The sequence below is a fragment of the Elephantulus edwardii genome, unplaced genomic scaffold (assembly GCF_000299155.1).
Source record: "Elephantulus edwardii isolate Elephantulus edwardi_28Jun2011 unplaced genomic scaffold, EleEdw1.0 scaffold00001, whole genome shotgun sequence".
NCBI lineage: Eukaryota > Metazoa > Chordata > Mammalia > Macroscelidea > Macroscelididae > Elephantulus > Elephantulus edwardii.
The window spans coordinates 4,409,404-4,421,231 of record NW_006399751.1 but is presented as its reverse complement, the minus strand read 5'-3'; the positions used below and the strand labels follow the sequence as shown (position 1 = coordinate 4,421,231).

At 43.5% G+C, this 11,828-nt stretch overlaps 1 protein-coding gene across 1 annotated transcript in view; it reads right to left on the bottom strand.

The window, feature by feature from the left end:
* Positions 1-6,028: 6,028 nt before the first annotated feature.
* Positions 6,029-11,828, bottom strand: part of NOB1 (NIN1/RPN12 binding protein 1 homolog (S. cerevisiae)) — a 9,906-nt gene continuing 4,106 nt past the window's right edge. Inside the window, exons 4-9 of the mRNA XM_006878879.1 lie at positions 10,145-10,216; positions 9,860-9,988; positions 9,550-9,768; positions 9,000-9,097; positions 6,937-7,081; positions 6,029-6,298 (exon numbers count right to left, since the gene is read on the bottom strand). Coding sequence (XP_006878941.1) covers positions 6,029-6,298; positions 6,937-7,081; positions 9,000-9,097; positions 9,550-9,768; positions 9,860-9,988; positions 10,145-10,216 — 933 coding nt within the window. The remainder of the gene's footprint in view (positions 6,299-6,936; positions 7,082-8,999; positions 9,098-9,549; positions 9,769-9,859; positions 9,989-10,144; positions 10,217-11,828) is intronic.

The following is an 11,828-nucleotide window of genomic DNA, read 5'->3' as shown; positions in this document are numbered from 1 at the left end:
ACCAGTGAGTGGACCATACAGCAGACCTGTGTTCCATAAGTGACCACAGTATTTTCAGTCTCACTTGCTCTTCTAAAGCCTTGGCAATACCTCCCTTCAAAATGTGGAATCTAATTTTTCTTCCTTTTAATATGCTCTATCTGGAATGCAGACTAAGTGATGCTATGTGACTTCCAACATTCGTTCAAAAGATGATAGGATTTCAGCCTGAGCCTGTCTCGGGAAGCTTGCCCTGAGTACCCAGCCACCATGCTCTGTGAGGAAGTCCAGACTATTACAAGAGGCCACTTGTGGGTATTACAACCGCCCACCCATCAGAGGTCTCTCTCTGTGGCCATTTATCAACCACAGGGCATTTGAGTGAATAAATCCAGATGAACCCAACCCCCAACCATCAAGTCTTCCAGCTGAGGTCTCAGATAGGTTGTTATTGTTAGGTATCACAGAGCCAATTTCAACCCATTCCAACCCCATATGACAGAGTAAAACTGCTCCATAGGGTTTGCTTTTTTTTTTTTTTTAAATTTTTATTATTTTTGTGTGAGTGTACCGTCAAATCAGATCTGACTGGTACAGGAGGAGATTGTCCCTCCTTCCCCGGCAGAGCATCTGGTGGATTCGAACCATGAGCCTCTGGGATTGTAGTTGCAGCTCCTTGCCACTAGGCCACCAGAGCTCCCCTACCATAGGGTTTTTTGTCTCTAGGGTTTTTTGTTTTTTGGGTGTGTGTGTGTATGCTATCAAGTTGAAACTGATTCATAGCTGACCCTCCTACAGTAGGTCTTCAGGGGCAGTAAATTGCACAGGAGGAGATTGTCCATCTTCTTCCTGCAGAGCCGCTAGTGGTTTCCAACTGCATGCCTTTGAGATTGCAATGCATCTTCTTAACACTGATCCACAAAATGATTTGTAAAGTTTGACTCGATGAGGATGAGGAGGAATGTGGCATCAGGATCAGAGGAAGACTTATCAATAACCTGCATTATCTATATGATACAACCTTGCTTACTGAGAATGAGAACTTGAAACACATGCTTCCAAAGATGAAGGACTGTAGCCTTCAATGTGGATTATATCTCAACATCATGAAAACAAAAATTCTTACCACTGGACCAATAGGCAACATCATGATAGATGGAGAAAGGATTGAAGTTGTCAATGATTTCATCTTACTTGGATCAACAATCTAAAGACCTTTGGTATAAGCAGTCGGGAAGTCAGATTTATTGCACTGGACATGTCTGCTCTCAGGTACTTCTCTAAAATACTGAAGAATAATGATGTCAGTCTGAATACTAAGGTGTACCTAATTCAGACAATAGTCTTTTCAATCACTTGCTACACATCTGAGAACTGGACAGTAAATAAGGATGATAGAAGAATAGATGCCTTTGAGCTGTGGTGTTGGAGAAAAGTACTGAATATCCCAAAAGAAGAAACAGATTTATCTTGGAAAATGTGCAGCCAGAATGCCTTCTGGCAGTCCACGGAATACTCATTACTCTCTCTTCTCCAGCACCACACCTCAAAAGCATCAATTCTGTCATTCTTATTCACTAACTCTTAGCAGCATAGCAAGTGACTGAAAAGGCTGTGGCCTTAGGCACACCTTAGTCCTCAAACCACTACCATTGCTCCTTAATAATTTGGAGAGGTCCCTGACTACAGACTTTCCCTGTCCAATATTTCCCTTGATCTCCTGACTGCTGGTTCCAGAGTATTGACTGTGTATCCAAGTAAGATGAAGTTGGTGACAGGTTCAATCTTTTCTCCATCTATAATGTTACCTATTGATCCATTCATTGGCAAGGATTTTTGTTTTCTTGACATTGAGATGCAATCCATATTGAAGGTTGCAGTATTTGACCTTGTGCAGCAAGCGCTGCAAGTCCTCCTCACTTTCAGCAAGCAAGATCTTATCATCTGCATAATGAAGGTTCAGGAGACTAGAAGTCTGAATTCAGGATAAAGCTTCAGGGAAAAGTTTTCCATGTTGGCTCTGGAAGAGGTTCTTTTCAGCTTCTGCCTCCAGATTCTTTTGCGATCTCCATGTGTCTTGGCATAAATGTTACCTCATTTCTGCTTTTAAAATATCTTTTATATCTCAACAATATTGACTTAAACTTTTAGTTTTCTGGAGTAGCAGCATGGCAATTGGCAAGAACAGTGCCTTATGGCAAAAAAAAGGAGCAAGGAAGAAAGTGGTTGATCCATTTCCTAAGACAGATTGGTAGGGGAGCTCTGGTGGCCTAGTGGTAAGGAGCTGCAACTACAATCCTAGAGGCGCACGGTTCAAATCCACCAGATGCTCTGCCAGGGAAGGAGGGACACTCTCCTCCTGTACCAGTCAGATCTGATTTGATGGTACACTCACACAAAAATAATAAAATTAGGGGGATTGTGTACCAATGAGGGAGTTTTGCTTTTCAAGGATAGGAGCAAACGGGGTGGGGGTGTTGGTGCGGGGAGAAGGGTGCAACAATGAATGAATGGAATTCCAAAATCTCTGTAGATGTTCATTGAAATGAAAAATAAACTAAATAAAAAAAATTAAATAAAAAAAAAGATTGGTATGATTTAAAGGCACTAGCTATGTTCATTATAAAAAATATTGAAAACCTTGGTCACAAGAATTCAGAAAACCAAAATTGTATCTGATGGCCTCAAGGGTGGTGGTTTTGAGGTGAGCCTTGCTCATATACATAATGACAAAAGCATTTAGAAAAGCTCATTACTGAGGATGTTGAGGACAAAAACTACCTCATTACCTTCAACTTCCATGGTACGGATCTTACTAGGGACAAAATGTGCTGCGTGACCAAAAAATGGCAGACTGTGATTGACGCTCATGTTGGTGGCTCTTTGCTTTATCTGCTTTATGTTGGGTTTGGGGTTTGTTTTTGTTTTTTTAATAACCACAACAATCAACGTTGGAAGACTTTATGCTAAGCAACAAAATGCCAACCAAACCCAGAAGAAAATTATGTAAATCATGACCGGAAAGGTACAAACAAATGTCTTGAAAGAAATGGTCCAGACAAATTGATTCCAGACAGTACTTACTGGGAAAGAAACAAAAAAGTTTTGCCAGCCTGTTTCTCCTCTCTATGATGTATTGACTAGAAAAGTAAAAATGCTCAAGAAGCCCATGTCTGATTTGGGAAAACTCATGGGGTTTCATGGTGAAGGTTGTAGCTCGAGTAAAGTTAATGGAGACAGGTGCTAAAGTTGAATTATACATAGATCAGTTACAAATCTCCTGAGTCTTTTTAAATAAAATTTTGTACCTTCATGAGTAGACTGGCAGCTGAGTGAAAGGAACTTAAAGATGACATGGTAAATAAGGGTGAAGATAACCCAGCAGCTCTCTCCTTGGCTGCCTTTTCTATAACTTTAATTCTCTTGATCATAAGAAATACCAAGGCAGAAAATAATTGTATTGTTGAGATTGACCATAATTACGGGACTTCTTTCCTCTTTTTTCCCCCATGCTCTAGGAACATTAGAGAAAACTCTAAATGTACAATTGGATTTAACTGTTCTTTCACAAGTGGCCTGTAGGTGGCAGTAGCCAATACCTTTTCCATTGCCTTCCTCCAGGAATGTGGCTGTGCTGTTGATTCAGATTCAGTGGGACCCTCTGTGACAAAGTAAAGTTGGCCCACAGAATTTTCCTCATTGTAATCTTTACGGATGTAGATCACCAGGTCTTCTTCTACAGAGGCTCCTGGTGGGTTTGAATCACAAACTTTTTTTTTTTTTAATTTTTTACAAACTTCTTTTTTTTGTTCACAGCTGAGCAGCACTAACTTTTTTGGTTAGTACATTGAGAATGAGAATCCCAGAACACTTCATTGTGTTTGTGTGAAACTTAGACCTAAACCAAGAGGCTATAGTGCATACAGAACAAGGGAATCCTACCTGGCTTAAAATCAGAAAAGGTGTGCATCAGGGTTTTATCCTCTTTCCATATTTATATAGTATGTATGCTGAGCAAATTATTTGTGAAACTGGACTCTATGAAGAATATGGCATCTGGATTGGAGGAAAACACATCAATAATTTTTGTTACGCAAATGACAAAACCTTGCTTGCTGAAAGTGAGGACTTACAAAGAGCTTGCCACAGAAGATCAAAGAATGCAGCATTTAATATGGATTGCATCTCAACGTCAAGAAAACAAAAATTTTCACCAATGGACCAACAGGCATCATGATAGATGAAGAGATTAAAATTTTCAACTTCATCCTACTTGGGTCCGCATTCGGTAACTCTTGCTACCAGTAGTTAGAAGATCAGGAAATGTATTGCACAAAAAAAGTCTGCTTTCAGAGACTGCTCCAAATTACTGAGGAATAATGATGTCAGTTTGAGGCATGACTATTAAGTCATATTTGACAGCACCCACATCATACACAAAGACCTGTGAATACCACTATGTACCAACAACCAGAGCCAAAGAGACAAAAATAGATGACTTCTACCAATTGTTGCAGTTGATGGAACACTGAGAAAAGATTCTCACCAGTGGGCCAATTGGCAACATCAATGATAAGACAGTGAAGAGATTGAGATTGTTAGCAGATTCAGCTTGTTTGGCTCCACAGTCAACATGGTACCAGCAACCAGGAAATCACAAGATAAATTGCATTGGGAAAATCTGTCAAGGACCTCACCAGAGTTTTGAAGAGCAGTGGTGTCAGTTTGGAGACTAAGGTGTGCCTGATCCAGGTCACAGTCTTCGCAGTTTCTTGCTATGCAACAGAGAGCTGGACAATGATTAAGGATGACAGACTAGATGCCTTTGAGTTGTGGTGCTGGAGGAGAGTATCGAATATACTATGGACTGCTAAGAGAACAAACAAGTTCATCCTGGAGAGGGAAAAACAAAGCTGCTTCTTGGAGGCAAGGATTCTGACGGACCTTCTCATATTCTTTGGATATATGTTGTCAATCACAGGGGAGGAGATTGTCCATCCTTCTCCCTCAGAGCAGCTGGTGGATTCAAACTACGCAACTTTGAGATTGCAGCACAACTTCTTGCCACTAGGCCACCAGTGCTCCCTAAAAAAAAAAAATGGATATATGTTTTAAGGAGGGACCGGTTCTTGGAGGAGGGACAGTGCAAGAGAAGACGACTTTGGATGAGATGGACTGACTCAGTGACTGGAGTAATGGGAAAAGGTGTGTCAGAGACAATGAAATTGGCTCAAGATAGAGCAGGGTTCAGACCTGTTGTACACAAGGTTGCTATGACTCACAGATGACTGGAGGGTATATAACAACAGTAATCATTTATATCACACATCTTAAAATTAAGTCAACAAAACCCCTAGTTATTTATCCAGTTTATCTTAACAGCAATATGCAGTTAAAACCACAAAATTTTTAACACATAGAACTTTCAAGGAATTAAGTTTCAACTTCATTTCCACCCTTATTCATGTGCCCTTTTCTTAGGTCAAAAGCTATTTAACTTTTCTATTTTACTTGAAGCAAAAGTAGACATTTTAACTGCACTTCCAAGACTCTAATTTGCTAGGGTCCTATAATCGCACCTTTCCATGTATCTGGAGCCACTGCAAGGAATCCCACTTCTGAAACCAACTGTAAAAGGAACAAGGGCCACATGGTGTGGCTATATCAGACCTTTATCAGCATATCCCTTAAATGTTAAGTCTTTAAATTATCCATAAGCCAAAAACACCCAGAAGTTTGCAACCACATTTATTAGGAAAATATGTGAAAAATCGCTCTTTAAAGGTAGAAGAGATATTTCTGGAGATTGTTCTTCTGTTTCTATCCAGTTCAATTCGGGGTGCCAGGAATTCAGGATTTCTGGAAGTTCAGCGGCCAGGGTGGCCCAGTCCTACCACAAACCCAGCACACCATGGCAAGTCACAAAGCAGCACTGTCTGCTCAGCCCCATCTTCACATCCAGATGGCTGTGGAGACGACACAGCTGGGAGAGGAGACACCAGAACTCCTCAGCCAGCTGCACTCCAATGTGCCTGAGGCAGTGTCCACATCACCTTTTCTTCACAAACTTCTTTCTGGAAGCGTTGGGGTTTAACCGTCTCCTCCCAGCCCCCAAGTTGCTATCTCGGATTTGCAAGACAGCTGACCGGCTGGAGATGTCGTTCTCTGCAAAGGGAGACACCTCCGCTATGTAGTCGGGGGCAAACACATTGGTCTTCTGCCTGGCTTTTCGAGATAGTCGCAACTGAGGGAAGCGCTGGTCTTCAGTCAGATGGGGGTTGATGGCATATTTGCCCCCCTTAGGAGTAGGAAGTGAATACTGTGAATATGAAGAAAAAGTCGTTAAGAGAATACACATCCACACCCCCCCACTATTTCACTGCAGCCAACCAACTATGCTGCTGACCCGACAGGGCACTGCCTACTAGGTGCTCAGCACAGGACATGCAACCCTCTCACCTGATCCTCACCCCACGGAGGCTCAGGGAGGCCAAACCACTTGCCTGAGTTGTGAATTCACTACTTTCCGTGGAAAAGCAAAAACTATAACTGTTGTAGCACAAAAGACAAGTTAAATGCAAGGAGTGACCCTAACCTGGGCCTTTTTCTGTGCTATGAAGGAAAACAGAAAAGTCTAAAAAGGAATGATCTTGATTTTGGTAACTGTCGGTATTATTTACTGCTGCGGAAAACCTCCTGGGAGTGTCAGCTATGGGTGGGTTCTGGCCTGACAGCACACAACAACATAACTGTCATTAACAGAATTACTGGTTACTTAGATCCCAGACTCCTCAAGAAACATGGAAGCTGCACTGTACCAGCTCCCCATCTCTCGGTGCCTAGTGCCTGTGGTGATGACCACTAGGGCTTTCAGTCCTCTGTCCACCTGATCTGGCTCTAAGGCTTCAGGGTTTTCCCACCTTAGTCCCACTGGCTGGAAGAGGGGCAGACACTCACCCGGAGGCCGCGTGGGTTCAGCACCTTTGGGTTCCGGGAAAAGTGCATGTGCAGAGTGCCATTGTCACTGATCGTCACAGACACCTTCTTCAGGGTCTTGTTTCCACAGTGGGAACAGAACACTCGGTCCATATTGGACGTTGTCCTGGGAGAGACAGAGGTGCGCTGTGAGGGAGTGTACCCTAGCCCCAGAGCACGGGGAATGATGGGCCTAAGAAAACAACTGGGAACGGAAGCCAGACACACTCAGCACAGAGGAACAGGCATCACCATGAGGGTCACATTGTGAAGCAAAACAACAAGTAAATGAGAAAGCTGGTGTTGTCATGTTACTGATGAACACTGCATCATTCTCAAAGTCAAATATCAAGACAACCTCGTGGGGTTGTTACAAGCCTCATTTTAAAGACTGGGAAACTATGACAAAGCAGGTTGGTAAGTGTGGCAATTCCAGGGAGAAAAACTCCAATCAATCTGGCTCCAGAAAACATCACGTTAATAGTGCAGTGCTTTCTCAAGGGAAATTGTTTCACAGCTCAACTCATCCTGTGTCCCTACATGAGCATGGCTGTTAACCAGACGGTCTGGAGGTGCCAAGCACTTACTAATGCATCACCCCATACGAGCGATGAAGGCAGACCTGGAGTGCGTGCCGAGGGCAGATCCCAGTCCTCGCCTACTAGCCCCTACTAGCTAGTCCCTCCAGTGCCACGAGTGCTTGGAAACTAGTGCCCTGTTCCTTCAGGCTAACGTCCTGGGGGAGAACCACCTTAAGTGCTCCTGAGAATGGACATCCCCCTGGGGAAACTGGGGCTTTTCTAACAGTGCAGTTGGAGGTGGAGACTTAATGAGTTTTCATGAAACAAAGAGCTTTACTGTTAGGAGCCTGGTACATTTAAGCACTGGGAAACAGAATGATCCAGAATGCAGAGATTCTGTATAGAAGTGGCTGTTTCCTGACTTAAGTCACAAGATGGTAAGCAGGGCCAGAGGTAAGGGAAAGAAAAAACTTTCTAGGCGCATGAGTCCTGGTGATTTTTAAGGCTGCAGGTAAACAAAGTTCCAGCAGGAGATACCTGGCAGCTTTGGAAACATTTTCTGCAGTCTCCCCCCTCCCCAAGTGGCGGGGTACCACTAGGTGACCCAGATCACAGCCCCCTTATGTGAGGCTGTTGTGAGAGAAAACATTCCATGTGAGTGGTTTTATCATAGAAATTTTCTGAGTAGGCCAGAAAGCCCAAACTCAGGATGTGACTCCAGCCAGGAAAGGCTTTCTGTTTCTGTCTGACTCCCGGAGCTGCTTCTCCTGGGTACTCTCCTGGCTTGGCATCTCTCTCCCCATCTCTCTCAAGATAAGAAAGAGTAAACAAAGGAGCAGAGATGGGGAGAGATGGAAATGCACCAGATATGAACCTTGCCTCATCAACATAACCAATGTGACCCGTTCCTAAATGGGATTATTACCAGGGGTTAGGATCTACAATACATAAATTGGAATACACCATTTAATCCCTAACAGCCACCAAATCCAGACTGGAAGCCACCCCAGTGCAAGTCCCCAAAGCCACTCTTCAAGGTAAAGCTGCAAGGTCTAGCAATTTGGAGGTGCCTGAGCCATATTAATTTTAAAAAATAAATTTCAAACATAGACTATAAAGTGGGTCACAGAACCCAAGTAACCCCATGACTCCGCTTTGCCCACTCTCAATTGACAATCTAGCTTCATCTTCAGCTCTAACCCCCCCTCAATTTGCTTATTGTCTTAAAGCCAATCCCAGGCCCCATCTCACCCATCACATTTCAGTGTGAACCTCAAAGGATCACACCTCACTTGTTCCAGAACCCAGACCCCTAAACCAATGCCACTAAGATGAAGGCTGAAAAGTGTCCTAAGTTTGTGAGGCAAGGTCACCAGTGGCTTCCATCCAGGGGCTTCAGTGCCTCAGTGAGGGCAGAGCCAGTCTCCAGAAGACTGACGAGACGGAGTGTGTGCGTCAAGTAAATTCCATGAGAAGCAGCTCACAGGAGGGCCACGCCAGGGTCCAGGGTTACTGGCTACCTACTTGAAGCAACCGTGGCAGCGCAGGATGTAGCTCCGGGCCTCCTGGATCAACATGCCGTCCACCGCCAGCACGTGCAGCCCCATCTGCAGCAGAACGTTCTGCAACCAACAAGGGAGCACACAAGTGAACTCAGGGCAAAAGAGAAGTTCCTCATACTGTCAGCTTTACAACCACCATCAAAGCAACCTCACATACTGTGGTTCAGCTTATTAAGCGCTTTTGCTAAGGAAAAGGGAGCTGTAGGGTGCCTCTCCTGATAGGTGAAACAGGACGAGGGCCCAATTTTCTCCATGGTCTGTGCTCATCAGTTCATGAAGGCCCCTTATTAGCTACAGAAAAATACACACTTCCAGGCTGGAGACCTCCTCCTCCAAGTCCCTAACTAAGCACAGAACATCAGAAATGTGGCGAGGCAACAGATCATGAGCACTAAACAGAGATTTATGAAACACATTTATCATTTTCTAGGATAAAATCCTCCAAGTGACCAGTGCTGCAGGTGGGTGGGAAGCTCGGCCTAGGACCGGCCCATGCCATCTGCAGTGCTTACCTGCATGGCAAAGTCTGTCGTCACGCAGCCAACTCGTACGTTGTTTGGGACTTGGCGCAGCTCAAACTCCTGCTGGATCTGCTTAATGTTGCTGGGGGTTATCCACCCACCTCCATCATCATCATCACCATCACCACTATCACTATCTTCATCTTTCCTGTCTTCAGATCCATTCTCTGCTTCCTTCTCCTCACTTGGAAGAGCTTCACTGCTGTCAAGCTAAAACAGAGAAATAATCATCAACCACCAGCCCACAGAAGGAGCAGAGGAGACTGTGCTGTGAGCGGCAGAGCAGGCATCAGGGCCTTACCAGCAGCTCCTGAAGCTCATCATCAATATTGGGCAAAGGATTTCTCCAGAACAGGAAGGAACTAAACTCTGCGTTCTCGGCTTCACTGGGTGGGCATCCGTGATCTCTTGTTTCTCTCAGGGGCTTAGGCTGAGATAGAAAGATTAACAAAGGACGGACAACACGTATGACATGGAAGTCAGATCAGGCAGGGCTGAAAAGCCAATGTCCAACTAAGTATAGTTTCTGGTAAAGAGACAAAGGACAGAAAAAGAGCATGAGAGCCCAACTTATGTCACAAATTACCTTTGAGGGAAGATGGAAACCGGAAATGAGTAGAGGAGTTTCTGGGTGCTGAATAGATGAGCTTACTTTAATCTAAAACAAAAAAAGAGTGACAACTTTGAAATTCAAGACAAAAAAGCCCCAAAGTATCTCCCTCTGGTTAAAAAGACATAAAAAGTCAGTATTAATTGGACCATATTCTATGATGATACCACCACCATTGAACCACCACTCTGCTTTTCACCACTGTATGCCCATAAAGCTGGAATACACACCACTATCTATAAAGCTTGGACGGACATCCCAAGGACAAATAAAATGGAACTGCTCGATCAGAGAAAATGCCACTTTAACATTTTTTTTTTTAAATTTTTATTTTGTGTGTGTGTATACTCTCAAATTGGATTTGACTGGTATAGGAGGAGGATTTGACTGGTATAGGAGGAGATTGTCCCTCCTTCTCTCCAGCAGAGCATCTGTTGATTTGAACCACTCACCTCTGGTATAGCAGTGCACTTCTTGCCACTAAGCCACCAGAGTTCACCCACCCACTGTAACATTTTTGATACAAAATAACCTAATTCCTACCAAAATGGCTCAGTGAAGGGCAATTTTTAGTCATCACTGAAGATGTCAAATCAGCCATGAAGTCTGATCCACATGAAAACACTCCCCAACCCATCTCATGTCAGCACATGTAAGTGCACTTTGAGTGCGATGTTTGACTGCCATAGAATAAAGGACTCTGAACTAGCTAAAAACAGGAAGTTCTCCTGAGCACTGGAATGAGCGCCTATAAATTTGGCGATCAGACAATTCTTTGTCTAGATAATCTGAAACTGATTATCAGGTCAAAAGCTCTCTGGCATGGAAAATATAGGCAGTGAGAGGCCCAGGTATAAATCCATCAGTTTCTTCAATTTAGCCAAGTTGGGTCCCTAAAAACACAGTAGATACCAAGAGTTTTTAACAAGACAGGTGTGTGTGTTTGGGAGAGCAAGCCACTTAGCAGTTCTGTCTTCTATAAAGAACTCTCTCTCTGTAAATTTTTTTTTTTTAAAAAAAAGGGGAGCAGAAATGATTTTTCACTTTTTTCTGCAAACTTCACCACCCCTTCTCCCAATTTAAACAACTTTCCTGGTAACCTATGACAGAGACATATTTCCTCAATCACATATATGGCCATCTTGGTATATATGGAACTAGATTGCAATTCCAATCAAGTTTAAAAAAATATCTGTATTTATAGGAAAATTGGAAAATGTGAACAGTGGCTGAATATTTGGTGATACTGAGAAACTACTAATAACTGTGAGGAGTAATAATAATTTTATGGTTGTTTTGCAGACCCTCCACCCCACAGGGCTTCTGGGTCTGTACGTTATGTTGTTATGTCCCGTCGAGTCGCTTGTGACTCATAGCGACCCTATGTACAACAGTCCTAAACCCTGCTCTATCCTGTGCCAATCACACTGCCTCTGATGTATAGGAGGATATTTATGGGACGAGGCTGCCTGTCTTCCTGCTGAGAAGAGGCTGGTGGCCTGGACTCGCTGTATTTCAGTCAGCAGTCTAACTTGTAGCATGCTATGCCACCAAGGTTCTTTTCTTTTTTATTTTAATTTCTTTATTTTTCATTTCAATGAACATCTACAGAGATTTTGGAATTCCATTCATTCATTGTTGCACCCTTCTCCCCCCCCCA